The 17,409-nt window shown below is 34.6% G+C and overlaps 1 protein-coding gene across 7 annotated transcripts in view; it reads right to left on the reverse strand.

Moving 5' to 3' along the window:
• Positions 1–9,562: 9,562 nt before the first annotated feature.
• Positions 9,563–17,409, reverse strand: part of LOC115209171 (KICSTOR complex protein C12orf66 homolog) — an 88,864-nt gene continuing 81,017 nt past the window's right edge. For all 7 annotated transcript variants that reach the window (XM_029777403.2, XM_029777406.2, XM_036501373.1 and 4 more), the window contains 4 exons: positions 15,743–15,840; positions 14,170–14,335; positions 12,476–12,580; positions 9,563–9,915 (listed from right to left, as the gene is read on the reverse strand). In XM_029777403.2, the coding sequence (XP_029633263.1) occupies positions 9,748–9,915; positions 12,476–12,580; positions 14,170–14,335; positions 15,743–15,840 (537 nt within the window). In that variant the 3' untranslated portion in view covers positions 9,563–9,747. The remainder of the gene's footprint in view (positions 9,916–12,475; positions 12,581–14,169; positions 14,336–15,742; positions 15,841–17,409) is intronic.

Raw genomic sequence — 17,409 nt, forward strand, 5'->3', positions numbered from 1 at the left:
AGCTGAATACACGTCATTGAATGGTTGAAATTACCGAAATACGAGAACTTAAACGTGAAATCACTTCGTAAATATAACTTTTTCTCAAAAATGCTAAGAGTAAAACATGTTTTATATGACATTCTACCAGTGTCCGAAGTTTGAAAGTGTTTAGTTAAAAAAAACATTTTTTTTAATCTGTCGGTCAAAAGGTGGATCTTTTCGCTTTGACCGGCAGATTTTTATGATAATTTCTTTGTAACTAAACACTTTTAAACTTCGTATACTGGTAGAATGTGTTACATAAAACATCTTTTTCTCTTGGCTTTCTTGAGAAAATTCTGTAGTTTGTAAGTTATTTCTTGTTTAATTTCTTGCATTTCGGCAATTTCAACCAATCAATGACATCTATTGAGGTGAATACAATTTCTCCGGATCAAAGCGAAAAGATCCCAAAAGGTAAAGATCCGTTGTTTTTTTCTTCTTTCTTCAAATTTTCTTCCATTTCTCGCCGAGTGTTTTCCGTACACCTAGGGCAGAGATTCCCAGATTACACACGCAAATTCACAGGTAAAATATGTATTAAAAAAAATTAATAAACAAATAAATTCATGAATGGATGTTGTTTTGACAGCAATAATGCTCTTCTCAGTACATGAGTCGTTCCAGTTAACACGATTTTTTGTACTTCCTGTGGTGATGGTAAGCCTGGTATCATTTTCAAATAGGTTTCAGTACCTTTTTTTATTTTTTTTATCATTCCTAGAGATCCTACAATCACTGTTACTGTAGTCGTCTTGAGATTTCTATTAGCAAGTCTTTATATTTACTGATCTTGTCAAATTCTTTCGCCGCTATATTGTGATCGCAAGGAATACTCATGTAAATTAATAAACACACCTTTTTTGTCTGATCTTTCATAGTAATATCCGGTTTATTAGCTTTTATAGTTTTGTAGGTATGTACGGGAAAGTCCCAGAGAATCGACACAATTTCTCCCTCAGTCACAGCTTCAGGATGGTGTTTATACCATTTGTCAGCGGTTTTGATTTTATAATGCCGACATATTGTCCAATGTAAATACTGGCCGACTCTGACATGTCTTGTATTATTATTATTATTAATATATTATTATTATTATTATTATTATTATTATTGGGTGAGAGAGCAGTATGTATGTGCGTGTGTATATATATATATATATATATATATATATATATATATATATATATATATATATATATATATATATATATATATAATGAGAATTCACGAAAAAAACAAAAGACGAAGACAGGTGGTGTAGAAAACAAACAGATGTATTAGTATAACGCTCAGGAATTGAAAAAGTCTTTTACGTTATATATATGATGGTGTGTACTCTATTGTTTACTGATGAGTGTGGGGGAAGAAGTGGGAGAATAAACAAGAGTGAGAGAGAGGGAGTTTTAAAAAATCGTCTGAATATTCCAACTGAACTATAAAATCAAAGGAGTTGCTTATCCAACTGTTTCGACCTTAATGTAAATGTGCTTATATACAAGGGAAATAAGTTACTGCATGGTTGTCTTTATAATTCTTGTTCCAGATAAGCTATCGTCTTGGGTGGCCATCAATCTGTTCACAAGAGATAAATACATTTGAAGAAATATAAAAAGAAAACAATAACAAATGTATTTAATAGATGTACGTATGAAAGATCTTCTTGTCTAGTGATATAAGGCTACTTCATTAATCCATCATATTATAATAATAATGGCTTTAAATTTTGGCACAATGCCAGTAAGTTCGGAGGAGGGGTAAATAGATTACACTGAACCCAGTGATCAACTGATATTTATTTTATCGACCTCGAAAGTATCAAAGGCAAAGTTGACCTCGGCGGAATTTGAAGTCAGAACATGAAGACGGATGCAATACCGCTAAGCATTTTGCCCGACATGCTAATGATTCTACCATCTCGCCAATAACGGCTTCTGATTTTGTCAGAAAGGCAGCAGAGTGGAGGAGTGAGGATTAGTCGATACCGTCGACCCTAGTACTTGACTGCTACTTGTTATTTTAGTCTTTTCTATTCTAGGCACAAGGCCCGAAATTTGGGGGGTGGGGACCAGTTGATTAGATCGACTCCAGTACCCAACTAGTATTTAATTTATTGACCCCGAAAGAATGAAAGGCAAAGTCGACCTCGGCGGAATTTGAACTCAGAACATAAAAACAGACGAAATGCCTATTTCTTTACTACCCACAAGGGGCTAAACACAGAGGGGACAAACGGATTGAGTCGATTATATCGATCCCAGTGCTTAACTGATACTTATTTAATCGACCCCGCAAGGATGAAAGGCAAAGTCGACCTCGGCGGAATTTGAACTCAGAACCTAATGGCAGACGAAATACGGCTACGTATTTCGCCCGGTTTGCTAACGTTTCTGCCAGCTCGCCGCCTTGACTTGTTATTTTATTGACATCGAAAGGAAGAGAGCGAAGTTGACCTCAACCAGAATTGAATGTTACATTCAGAGTTGAAATCCCACCAAGGTCAGCTTTGCATTCCATTCTTTCAGTGTTGATAAAATCGAAGAAAGTCAAATACAAGGGTCGATGCTGTCAACCAACAGCCTCCAAGTTTCTACCTTCAAACTTATGAATTAACTTATGAATTTGCTTTCTCATGTCACTATCAGTTTTCTCTGGTTCTAGAGCCTTTCTGAAATCTTTGCCTGTCTATTTATGTATATGTCTTTTTGTCAATACAAAGGGCACGCAAGCATACACACATATATCTATGTTTGGGAAATGTATGTATGTAGGAAGGAGAATAAATTTGTATGAAGCTCATTATGATTTTTTTCAAGAACATTAACTGTATCAGAATTCAAACAGGCATCGAAACCAAGTCGTGGAATCGTCCCGCCTAAAATACTACACTTCTCTATAATGAGGATTACTAAGAAACGCGATGTGACTTTTGTGCATTTCACAAGAACATTAGTAGCTTACAAAAGTAAAAACCGTAGAGGAAAGTTTCACAAATTTTTGCCTCTTGTTTTTTGTCGTTCACTTGTCCAATTTCTCAATTCCTTAAATCAGCATTAGGCCATCGATTTACTTTCATTATTTAATACTTTCGAAAAATAGGCGTGCCTACGAAACCTACGTGGTCGCCCTTAATAGTTATGGGTAAAAACGAGGGATAAATATAAATGGACGACTAAGTTTTCTTTAAAAAGTACTTCATTAAATAGCTTTTATACAATCTGAAAACATGTCAGAAACATTTTATCGAAGGTTTGAGGCCAAAAAAAAAAATCGATATCACTCTAACTTTAATTAACTGTAAGCAAATGTGTTCTTACAGCTGTTTTCGTGCAATAAACAAGCTGACATGAAAATATTAGGAAAAGGCAGTTTAAGTGAGCAAAAAAGTGAAAATAAAGCAAATAAATAACTGGTGATTACTTGATTTTCTGAAGATATTCTCAACAAACTTCAATTGAAAGTAGAAAAGACTAATGGATTGCTTATTAAGTGTGAAAAATTGGGGGGGGGGGGCACTTTTTGAGATAAATTTGATTTGCAAAGAACATGCCTTGTGTTATTTTATTGCACATTGTGTTATTTCCCCCCCCCCTACCGAGATTCAACTCTTTTTATGTTAGTTTTTCAGAGAAGAGAGACTTTATTGAGTAGCAGTTTCTGTTTGCCTGTTCATGGGTGATTAAAACTTTCCATTTATATTTTTATTCGAAACTAATGTTACTTATCCCATAGTTCTTACCACTACGCTGGTGAAAATCGAAATAAAATACGTAAAGCAACAGTCATCAAATGCAAAAGCCAAAGATCTGTTTATTGCTTAAATATCACTTGCAATATTCACTTTGGAGATAAAACAACATTCAATTTGACGTATAGGTGTCAACACGAGGTATGTACTATGGAAGAGTACATTGTGCTTATCCTAATGTGAAAGTGTTTGAGTGCAAAAGTTTAATGTTAATTATGATGTCCAATTCCACTTGAAGTTGTATATATTGTGGGCTGAACAGCTCTCGTTCATTTTATTGGCCTCATGACAATTTTGAAAAGGTTCACTGTGTTAAGATTTACTATCAATCAATTTTCCTTATTTAGAAGTAACAGTCAACAGTTTTAACATCTCAAGAATCTTTAATACCTAACCTAACCATACATCTCCACAACTTAACACCATCCAAGTTAATCCTCTTCACCCATACAAACCGTCCAATGGACGAGGGGGGGGGGTTGCTAATAACTCCTAAACGTCAACAAATTTACTGACCTTTATTTGATATGAAAATGGCATACATACTATGACAATAAACCTCCTGATAAGTGAAGTTCCATACGCTGGTTTCTTCTCTTATAAAGTTAGCCTTACCTCATTAGGTGCTGCATAATGTGTAATAAATGGAAGTTGAGTATAGGTTTGAAGACATTAATGTTTAGCAGGTATAAGCTTGATGTACTAGAAATCCTGTGTAGTTCACTTATCTAGTATAATATCAACTTCATTTGTAATACAGCAGCCTTCAACAAGTTTTGGTCTTTCATCACCTTCACCAGAAGGTCCACTGTTTCCAGTATTACCCAGATTGATCCCTCTTAATTATTATTTGACCTGTTTCTATTATGGAGATCTTATAACTTCTACAATCAACTTAGAACCCTTTAGTCAAACTTGCATCAATTCACAAATAAATACAGTTGTCTTTCCTACACCTCTAACTGCCAATACACCGATACCCTATTATTTAGTTGTGGCTCAGTCCCTTTTACTTCTGATCAGACTGACAATCCTGATCTAAGACATTCTAGTCATGACTTTCCTGTCTTTTCTGCCAGGCACAATGCACACAAGCCAATATCATCCAATGCACCCTTTTATTCTAAGAAGGTAGTGCGTGATCTGAGGAAAATTTAGCAACAATTTCTAGCAGTGTCATTCATTAGCTCTTTCTGTTACTTAGTATATGTGTGTGTGCATGGGTGTAGTGATGCAAAAGGCATATTTTTCTTGTTCAAAAAACATTAAAAAAATTTCCTGAAAATTCTAGCCATCTGCATTTAAAAGAATACATATATTTCAATGTTGACTGAGTGATTTATCAGTATTTGTTACTATGAATACTAATGTGTATACAAAGTACACATAAATGGTGTAATTGAATCTGCCTGCTATAGTTTTGGGACTGGCTTTATCTGAAGTCAAATAGCGCAGTATTTTTTTCATTTCTGATAAACATGTTCCTGACGAAACTTTCAACTACCATTAACAAAAACAATGCATTAAAAAAATAGAAAGAAAGGGGAGTGGTTAATATAAGCCCTTAAATGATACTGTTACATTTTTTCCATTTGTACATCTGCATGTTAAAAAATAATTAGGTCGCTGTAGTACCAACCACTGAAGACTGTTTTTATGTGGTGTTTCAAGAGATGAACTGGAGTGAGCCCTCACCTACCTTCTGCAATACAGAAATCTAACACAACACTGATTAATTAAAAATTCATTTTACTGTTTTTTTTTCTTTTTTTAACAACCTGATGACCTTCACTCCTTAAGAATTGTCTTTGATATTCTTCGTTTCTATAAGGAGTAGTCCACAATATAAGGCGTATTCTATACCCAACACTGGCCAATCCATTTTTACCAATGGCCTCTTTTCATCAACTTGGAAAATGTATGAAATTTCTCAAAGTTTCTCCAATACAATAAAGGCTCTTGTAGCCTTGTTTTATGATGTACCAGAGATATATTTACCACCACAAGGTCCAGTCCTTGTTGCAATGTGGTGGCTTGTGTGCCTCAATGACTGAGAGCTGTGCTAGTGGAATGCAAATTCCCGATAGGGCCTCCCATGCTGGACAAATCAAAGGTTAGAGGCCATTTTAATATGGACCACCTCTTTCCTGAAGTGAAAATGGGTTTGTGAAAGGACCAAAACCCCTTCCTACAAAAAGAAGCTAAGTTACAGAAGCATCAATGACAATGCAAAACCAACAACTCCTGGGAAAGGAAGACCTTCCTTTAAAACATGATTGAAGCAGGGATCCAACTGGGGAGAAGCAGCTGGGAGTGAAGAGTTGTGGATGACCCATGCTCCATAGAGTGCAAAGGGCTTAAGAAGAAGAAAGAGAAATATTTAGTCTTCTCAACGTATGTACAATCAGAATCAATCTTTTAAATGTAAAATATTTTGGAAATCTGTACATTTACTTCATAGTTTTAGTTTTGCCCCTTGTGTAAGATGTATACCAGTTTTTTTAAATGTAAAATAGCGCAATGTGTACAAGAGTAAATGCAGTATTATTTTCTAGACAACTTCAAATCTTAGCCATGAATACTATACAATACTTATGATGTATCATGTCCATTGCAAAATATAGTTTATAATGTACTTATAAACTATTGACTCTTCAGTTGTCAAAAATTGATCTTTTGCTTATGGATCAAAAATGGGACAAAAAAGGTAAAAAGATTCATCATCATCATCATCATTGTTTAACGTCCTCTTTCTATGCTAGCATAGGTTGGATGGTTCGACCGGGGTCTGGGAAGCCAGGCTCCAGTCTGATCTGGCAGTGTTTCTACAGCTGGATGCCCTTCCTAATGCCAATCACTTCATGAGTGTAGTGGGTGCTTTTTACGTGCCACTGACAGAGGGGGCTGGCAAACGCCCACGATCAGTTGGTGCTTTTTACGTGTCAATGACACAGACGCCAGTCAAGCGGCACTAGCATCAGCCACGTTTAGATGGTGCTTTTTACGTGCCACCGGCACGAGTATACAAAACAAATCAAAGGGTAACAAGGAAAAAGGACTCTATTCAAAAACCAGAACTCCCTTTTTGTGGGTCACAAACTTATTTTAGAAGCTGTAACTTTTTTTAAACCAATGCAAACCATCATTAGTTTTCTCGGATTTCTGGCTTTTTGTATGTGTGTCTTAGCAAATAAAGTTTGGCACATTGATAACAATAAAATTATTTGCAGTATATAAATTGGAAGTTATTAAATCCAAACACCCAGTGCTGGTGCTACTTAAAAAGCATCCAGTCCACACTGTAAAGTGGTTGGTGTTTGGAAGGGCATCCAGCTGTAAAAACCATGCTAAACTGTCCTTGCCTGTGCTTGTGCCATGTAAAAAAGCACCCAGTCCACTCTGCTGGGTGGTTGGTGTTAGGAAGGGCATCCAGCCATAAAAACCCTGCCGAAACAGACACAAAAGTTTGATGCAGTCTCCTGCTTGGCCAGCTCCTATCAAACCATCCAACTCATGCCAGCATGGAAAGAGGACATTAAACAAGATGATGATGATGATGAAACAGCTATTCACTTTCTGTTGATTAATTTTATTCACTGAAGAATGAGACATTTGAAAGTAAACTTTTCAATTTTTAAAGAACCAACCATTAAAAGATATTTTTATTTACTATTTTCCTGCAATTATTCACTTTTTTTTTATCCCTATCCTTTTCATTTTTTGTCATTTTACTCTTCTTGGATATTCTTCTCATAATCTTGAATCATCTCTCAGGAAATCACTAATTCTATGCACAGTGAAGACAAACCTATCTAGGAACCTTAGTTACTACAAATTGCAAACAACTAGCATAAGGCCGAGGATGGCTCTAAGTCCATTAAAACAGCCTCTCAAGTGCTAGTGTCACAAGAAAAACACCTTAGAACTTCCATTTTTAGCGGCGTCAGCCTTACAAGCCACCCAGTTTAACACCGCAACCTCATCTATGGGTGCGGTTAGCAGAGTTCACTTTGTTGCAAATATTCGAAGCAAGATTCCAGATCTTTCTATGCTCACATTTTTCCTATGTCATCTGCATAAATTTTACTAGTCTAGGAAAGACTGAAAAGGTCATAGTCACTCCCATCTTTCTTTGATTTATGTAAACAACAACCCACTGCCTTTATATAATAATAATTGTTTCTAATTTTAAAAGTCAACTGAATTAATCCTTGATAATTATTAAGTTCTTGATAATTATTGATTCAGATGAGATAAAAGGAAATTATTGATTCTGGTAAGAAGGTTTGAACTTAGGGCATAGAGGGATAGAAGTAAAATATTGTGTTGCTTTTAGTCTGATGTTCTAGTTCTTTCACCCTCCCACTACCTTAGAAACAAAAAATAATCCAATAATAATACTAGAAAATAATTTCTTACATGGATTGATGCTAGGAAGCTATAGAAACCATGTCAAAACTGAGACACTGGAGCAAGATATAGTTCTTCAACCCATTACATCTGTTAGACCTTCAAACCCATACTACATGGAAAGTGGACATAAAAATCATCATCATTGGTACAACACCTCAAATTTGTAGAATAGGAATCTTGTAAACTGACTTCATTACGTGTCTGAAACATATTTTATCAACTCCTGAATTTGAATCAAAGCATAGTCTAACAAAAACAAAAGCAATGGTAAAATTTGTTCTCTTTGCTTACACAAAAAAATATCTTAAAATCTCCATACTGTTCCCATATTCAGTAATAGTCTATGGTGCTAGAATATGATGTTCCCTCCTAGACGGCCTGTGTAGTTGAGGAATACAATAGAAAAATAGATTTATCTACTTATCTCTCTTTTATTCATGCAATATTTGAAACATTCATATCTTTTCTTCTGAATTTTCCAGAAAAAATTTGAACAAATTTCCAATCAAGTTTTCCCAGAAGATTAAATAAAACAATCATGCTGGGACAAACCCTTATCCTCCAAGTAGTCCAACTTGTTCGAGTCAGTGAATATTTCCTTCCTCCAAAATTCCTTTACATTCAAATACGCCTAAAAAATGACCCTGTAAATAATATAGGAATTCTTTTACATAACACTAGAGCTATAACCCTCTGAGTAAGTACAAGAATACTTGCACGAATGTGATAACAGTGGCAGAGAAATCTGTTCTTGTCAGTAAACAATGGAAAAAAATATCTAACCAGTCACATTGTAAACAACATTTTGCACAGGCACAGCTTTATAATTAAGAGCTTGCTTAGCAACCACATGGTTTTGGTTTCAGTCCTATTGCATGGCACCCTAGGCATGCCTTATGACTTAGGCTGACCGATGCTTTGAGTGAATTCCAAAGAGAGAAACTGCATGGAAGCCTGTTGTGTGCATGTCAAATTTGCCTAATGCCAATAGACAACACATCAAGGCAGTAAAAAGTTTGTATACCACTGACCATAAACAAATCACTGAGGTTGAACATTAAGGGCTGTCTTCCACAAGAGCTTACCATCACAACACAGCTTTTGTTTTTAACAGGTTCATTAGTACTACAAACAGAAATAAAGTAAACGAAGTATATAAAGATGATGGCTGACTAGTTGAAAGTCTAATTAATGTAGGCAAGAAGTTCATTGTAAAAACAAGAAGCAACATGTTTCACTAAGATTTGTTTTATCAAACTGGCTATCAATATCCAGTATGAAAATGCAAAACTATGATTCCCTGAATATTTACTGTTTTGTAATAAAATAATAATTTCAATATTCCAAATATAAAATTGAAAAATATCAATAAAACAAGTATGAGTTTGAACTGTTGGATTTTTTTAATTTGTTGTTTTTTTCCTATTATCACAGTGTCTTCTTTTATATATTTCATAAAAAAAAATATTTGCAAAGAAAAAATCTGTTGAGCAGCCTCACTTTACAAGAAATACCCAAAGCTTGAATAGTGATTCATATACAGCATTTAACAGAAATAATGATGTTTAGCCAGGTTTTAGCGACGCAAAATGTTTGTTACATCTTAACTGGGTTGTGAATTCTGCCAAAAAGTTGCTAATAGGAGAGTCTCGTTCTGACCTCTTTCCATCAGTAATGACAACCAGAGAAATACGAAATTCCACGAGAGTAATAAAATATGTACTGTGAGCATTCTGAAAATAAAATAAATTATAAATGTCATCATTTACATACAACAGAATTGAATTAATATTTTGGTTGCTATTTTGTATCAAACATATAAATAATACATGTCAGTGTTAACCTCATGGCAGAGTTTGAAACAGAGTTCATTCCTAGTTAAGTGCACCTCACTTCTTGTATTTATAATATGCAGGCAGTCAGTATCTGAGAGAAGAATCGATTCTGTCAGATTGACTTGTCATAAAAAAAGAAGGAAAACATTTGATAGTGTCACAACTAACTATTAAGTGTTTTGGAACATTTTCATGTAATGTTAAACACAATTATAACGAACTAAAACTATTTTCTTACAATCTGACATTGCAAAAATATTTATGTCTTGTGGAGTCACAACAGAGAATTCAATAGTGAGTCAGCCAACTCGATTGTGTACCAGTAATTCATGTTCCTTTGAGTTCACTAGAGATTAAGACACTAACACTTACTGGTTCTCTACATATGCTTTATAAGTAGGTTACCCTCAAGAAACTCAGTTAAAACTGTAAATGAACTGTACATTGATATTTCTTTCTTAGTGAGTCCAGAGTGGCGATGAAAGGATTCGTGGGGTAGCAACATGAATATACATTTCTTAGCCTGTTCACTGTAACCAATTCAGAGAGGAGGTAGAGTAAAACAAGCCCCAGTAAATGTCTAGTAGTTTATTAACACCAAAGGGATAGAAGGCAAAGGTGGGATGTGAAGTCAGGGAACAGAGAGCAGCAACAAATACTGTTATTCTATCTAACACTATCAACTGCCAATCTGCTACCTTGTTGACAGCTGAAATCCTTCCACATGTACAAGTTAGAGAGGTAGCAGATGAATGATCCATTTACTGATGTCTTTGATTAACATTTTCTTTTATTTACTAAAATCAGATTTAACTGTTGGGAAATAAACTGAACTACAGATATGTTCATAAGTTCAAATCTTGTACGAGTATTCTGAAGTGTCACAGAGTATAACTACTTGCTTCATGAACCAGTGAAGAGGTTTCCATTGGTCATGGCTTGAATGCTAGCTGAATGATTAAGTTTGCCAGAAAACTATTTTTTGCAGCATGCCATATAAAAAGCACCTGTTCCACATAAATGTGCCTGTGCTGGTTCCACATAAAAAGCACTCATCACACTCTGTTAAGTGGTTGGTATTAGGAAGGGCATCTAATCGTAGAAACTACACCAAATCAGACTGGAACATGGTGCAGCTTTCCTGCTTGTCAGCTCTGGTCAAACTATCAAACCCATGCAAGCATCAAAAATAGACGTTAAAAGATGATGTATTGAGAGGATTCTTTAGACTTGTGGAGGACATTACACAACAACTTCTCTAGTGCTGGTGCAACAATAAAATGCACACAAAACACTCTGTAAAGTGGTTGGTGTTTAGAAGGGCATTCAATCAGAGAAACCATACTAAAATAGGCATCTGAGCAAGTTGTAGTCTTCTAACCTCTCTAGGACAGTAACTCCATACAAGAACTAACACAAGCCATATCAAACCCTCCAATGCCAGCATGCAAAATAGATCTGAAATGATGATCTTTTGTGGATACTATCAAAAAACAAGACTGCATGAAAAAAAAAAACTCAAAAATAAATGCAGAGAAACTGGAACTGCTGTATTCTAGTCCACCTTACCTATCTCAACTGGCTGTGGAGAGAGTACAACATACCCAGACTGTCATATGGAACCCCTATACTCTATACCAGTGGTTTTCAACCAGGGTTCCGCAAGAAGTTACAAAACTGCTAAAATCGGCAGTAATTTTTATTTCTTCTGTGCAGATATGTGTGCATAAGATTATTAAATTATTGCACAGGGGTTCCTCGAGCCAGTGGAATGTTTCCTTGGGGTTCCACTCCAGCAAAAAGGTTGAAAAGCACTGCCCTATACATTTCATCAGTACATGTTGGAGTGTGAATCCAATGGTGTGAGCATGGGTCTTGAGTAACCTATACAGTAGCTAAATTGGCCACCTACTTCCCTGTGTGATCTGCACACACTGCATATGTCAGACATAACTGAAACAACATTTTTAGGTCACATTAGTCATTACTTTGAAAACCTGCATGCTATAGGACTGCTCAATCAGAATTGATCAAGGGTTTCAGAACTACTTACTTTAGTATACATATCTAACAAAATAGATTCTATTGCTATTTCATCACTGAGTAATCAAAAAGGTACCCAGACTAATTAAAAAAAAAAAATCAATCAATGTATGTGAGTGTAGCTTCTTAAGCCTTTTGAAACCCTATTTCTAAGTAATTTTGAAAATAATCAAGTGTGTTTAGGTATTCAATAAAATAACTTTTTTATGTATTGATGTATTAATTGGAGTTTGGAACATAGCCTAACGAAAAGTTCTTATGCAAAATTATGAGAGAAGGATTTAAATTAAATATGAACACAAGTGATTTCATATCAAAAAATCAGAGATGGCCTTGGGTGGATTGGTATGAAAAAGGTTAATGAAAGTGGGATTGTGATAAAAAGAATTAAATACAATAAAAATGTTATGCTTACTTTGTCATAGAACCAGATCACTTTTTCTTGTGATCCTTGATCATGGGACTTCTTTCTGTTGATTATCATCAAAATATTTGGCCAGTGCTTATGAACATTGCGATCCTAAATGAAAAATAAATCGAACTGTTGTTATTACAAATAATAAATGCGAGTACCATCAGAGAAGTGAAAGGACACCATTTGAAAACACCTTAAATATTGTGTATGAAGTTAAGTCAACTATCCACAAGCAACATTCATGAGTAGATTAGAAGTCTGCAATTCAAGTTAATGAAACACTTGTCAATTACAAGGTGCTTCCACCTCTTTCAAAAGTGAGTTTACTCAATTATCTTTATAATGCTGGTTAGTATAGTACTGGCAACTTGACTGAACTTTTTAACAACTAACTCGTTAGCTGATGCAACTATTGATTCAACCAGCTGCATCTTTCACCTGTAATATACTGAGGGGACAGGAGTAATTGATCATACACTTTCTCCTATACAATATATTTTTATCTCTAGTAAAAAGATTTCCCCCACTCCAAATGAAATAATATTCCAATGCAGATGTAATTCTATGTTTGCAAATATAAATGTTACCAAATCAAAGTAATATTGATTTCTCATATACAGACACTAAAATGTATTGTTACAGTAATGCCTTTCTCTAAGCATTAGAGATGTCAATGGAGGAAAACAGCAGCAAACAAAATTTTAAAGTTTGTGGATATTCAAGGCTAACTTGTGATTATGAATCCTACAACAACACAGGTTTGATGGTGCACCACTGAAGTATACCTTCATTTAATGTACCAATGAATAGTCATCTCTCCAAGCAATCAATACAAGAGAAGTTGAAAATAAACACAACAAACTAAAGGCACAGTTCTAAATTTTACAGAGATGGTGAGTTGTTCCTTTTCTTTAGTATTTGTTTGTAGGTAGATCAGTTGAGCCAATTTAGAATGACATTTCTTGATCAAATATAGCAAATCACAGGTGACAAAATATAAATCCATCAAGTAGCTCATCCACCCTTCAGCCCTACTCATTTTGGCAGCCTGCCTCCCCATCCCCTCATTCTCCTTCCCACACAATCTTGCAAACTGATTTGAAGAATCACCTTATGCCTTTTGGGGCCACCATTACCTATCTCTTGCAGCTCCCACAGTTCATATTCTCTTTTTCTTCCCCTACTAGATGCGAGTAGTCAAGCAGATCCCCTACAAGAACCTGCACTGTGCCCCCTTCTCATAGTTCAATGCCCTCATCCCTAGTATGAAGCTGACCTCTTCTCATTGGGTTCATAGTTCTGCAAAGCTGCATGGCAACCACAATAGTACAGGTGGCACAAAAAAGCACCTAGTCCATACTGTAAGGTGGTTGGCCACCATTTGAGCGTGGCCGTTGCCAGTACCTCCTGACTAGCCCTCGTGCCGATGGCACATAAAAGCACCTGCTACACTCTCAGAGTGGTTGGCATTAGGAAGAGCATCCAGCTGTAGAGACCCTGCCAGATCAGACTGGAGCCTGGTGCAGCCATCTGGTTCGCCAGTCCTCAGTCAAATCGTCCAACCCATGTTAGCATGGAAAGCAAACGTTAAGTGACAATGATTAATATTAATATTTATAGAATGACAATCAGAGATAGGTATTAATATAATTTTATAAAAATACATTTAAAATAACAAATAAATACAAACTTACAGCAGGGTATTTGAAGATTGAAGGGAAAGAGTTGATGCCTTGAGGTTTAGGTAAACTCCGACTGGGGTGAAAATAACCATTGTTTGTGTAACAGTGATTTAAACCATTTGTGTCAGCAACTATGAGAAATACAAAAATGTCTGCTTTCTTCTCAAAATTAGTGATTCTGTGAATAAAGAATGAGAATTTCTACTTACTCTGAGAACTGTTTAAATAATGAATAATACAGTTGAAAACAAGGATGGTTTCTTTTATCACAAAAAACAAAAAGGCTATATATATATTATCAGCAATACTAACCTTCATTTTAGAAACACTATCTATTCCACTAAATCCAAGTACACACATGTACAGTAAAATAGCTGCTGAGAAACAAGACAGGTTAAATTCTGTTCTAGATCAACATATATCTCCATGTGACTGTTAAATTATTAAAATTGTTATATGCATTAAACAAGCCTATCTCTGTGGTTATAACCAAATTATTTTAATGATTTACTGCTACACCAGGTGAAGCAAACCTTTGTAAAGCAGAAGATAACAAAATTTCAGGAAAGGCTGAAGTACAGCCCATCTGGGTGCAAGCATGTATATATGATTAAGAAGTTATTTTGCAACAATGTGGTATTTGTTTGGTCCCACTATACTGCACCTTAAGCAAATGTGAAATTTGATCCATGGAATCTTACAGAAACCTATTGTATGTCTATGTGAGTATATGTATCATTGAAAGAAGTACATTTCAGTCAGAAAACTGATGAAAAGCTGGTGCATCAAATAAAAACACTTTGTAGTATTTATCCTGCTCAAGTTGCCTTCTCTTTCCATTCCTATCAGAAATACAATAAATTATTTGACTCGTTGAAAACCTATAACCGGTTCACAAGACGATCTGAAAACTAATTTATCTGAATTTGAGATAATGCAGTAAGATCTAAATATAGATTATAATCCAGGATGAACAGGGCTATCCAGGGTATACAAAATGCAGGTTCAAGTAGAGCTAACTAGGGCTACATAACATACTCACAGCAGTTACATATCTCAAAGCTGTCATATATCAGTATTTAATCAGTTCTATCAAAATGTTAAGAATAATAATTCTTAATAACTGTTAGGATGTGACAATTATTAAATTAACAGACGAACATTTTAAATTCAAATATCAAATCAGAAGCAATGATCACAAAGTAGGGTAGATAACTCTGTTTACCGCAGAATACGCACAGCTAAAATGCTAAATGAAACTTTTCCTATATTGCAGTGAAATTGATATAGACTGTATTATATGAAGTGATTGAATTACAAAAGTTTAAAATTACGAAACCATTTAACTCCTGTAAGGTTGGAAAAAACTATATCATTGTGTTCAGAGGAATTGTGAAATATTATATAAAACCAATTTCAATAAAATTTAAATGTATAAATTTACAAATAATTCTTTAATAATGGTAAATGGTTACACAAGGATGGGCGTATTCCCAGTAGATTTGAGAAAATTTTCACTAAAAAGTACAGGGGAGATAACTTTCTAATTGCAAAACATATATAAACAAATGAAATGTTTTATTACCGTGTGTAATAATCTTCCGGAAGTTTGGAACAGAGATTCCTCATTTCTAAAGGTGAATTAGCATTCTTGTTAATGATTTCGTAGAAGTAAATACTAAACTGAAAGAACGAATATACAATTATTGAATTAAATGTTAAAATAAACAATTGCAGCGTGGTAGGTGTTTATAAGCCATTTAAAAACACACAAAAACCGTTAGATTCACTTCAACATCTAAATTTAATTTTTCAAAATATTTGAGACCGTGACCTGTTCACTGACAAAATTCCATGCTTAGAATAACAACAGATCACTCACAAACAGGGTGACTCTACATTAAAAGTTGAGTCATCCTGATCTTTAAAATAATTACATTCGTCATAGAACGTAGTGACCAACGGAAAATACAATATAAGTTCCTATGGCATGCTTTCGATCTATTTACAGCTATTTAATGACACTTTCACGACTGATAGTGTTCAATAGAATGTGAACATTGCAGTAGTCAGGGGTTTTTTTGTTGTTTTTTTTCTGTTTGGCTGCACTTTTTGAAATTTTAAAATTAAGTGATTTCCAAATTTGGTGTATTGATGTAATTTTTCATACTGAATCTCAAGGCTTAATTCACTTGTTCCAGAAAAGTTGTTTAAAAAAGTTACATAGATTTAAAGTTTGATCATTTTTACCCAATCAGAAAACAGGATTTTGGAAGCTGTCATTTTGTACATTTTAATATCAAACTGTAAACAAATTAAATATTGGTGGAATTCTGCTTTGTGCATGTATATAACTCCTCATAACTTTTTTTATTTTTTTTAGAATTTTCACAAAATTTTTGTGAATTTGTATTCTATGCACAGGAATTCATGATTTTTACAAAAAAAAGTTTGGTGTGTGATTTAAGGCCTACTTAGCTGTTATTTTTAGCAGATCTCACCACTTCATACCTCATAAGCGAAAAATGACCATGGTGCTTGACAAGGCAGCAACAGAGGAGTAAGTAGCTGGTTAACAGCTTGGCTTGTTACTATGGAAAGGCACCTATATGTCTATGGCTTTTGATTTAATTACCCAAAATTTGCAAACTTTGAATGCTATCAACTCTTTATTTATTGATTTATAGCAAAAATGAATTTCATGTCAATAATTACAATACAAAAATTTCGTCAACACACCAAATATAAAATCAACTGGAACAAAACTGAAAAAATTGAAAAGTAGCAGCCAAAGAGAAAAGATCCCAACTGTCTTCTGTCTCTCCTAAAATCAATAATATATTGCCTGTCTGTTGATGGATACTTCTGAACATGTAAAGGCAAGCACTGTATTTGTTATAGTGTGAAGATGTTTGTTCCTTTAATGTCATAAAAAATAAATATCTATACATTCCACAAGTTATTGTGATGATAAACTTAGCTTAGATGGTTGTCACCTCACTCAAAATGCTTAACCAATTCTGTCATCCACTACACTTCAATAATAATAAATACACTGATTTCTAATATAAGATAAAACCCAGAATTTGAAGGCAGAGGGTACAGTTCATTTTACTGACTGTACTTGACTGGTTCTTATTTCATCAAGCCCACGCCTAGTGTGATGCAACAAAATTCCACAAGACATTATAAATAAAATTCTATTAATTCTGCCATTCACTATCCATAAGTAACAATGATTTCTAAAATAGG

The sequence above is a fragment of the Octopus sinensis genome, linkage group LG3 (assembly GCF_006345805.1).
Source record: "Octopus sinensis linkage group LG3, ASM634580v1, whole genome shotgun sequence".
NCBI lineage: Eukaryota > Metazoa > Mollusca > Cephalopoda > Octopoda > Octopodidae > Octopus > Octopus sinensis.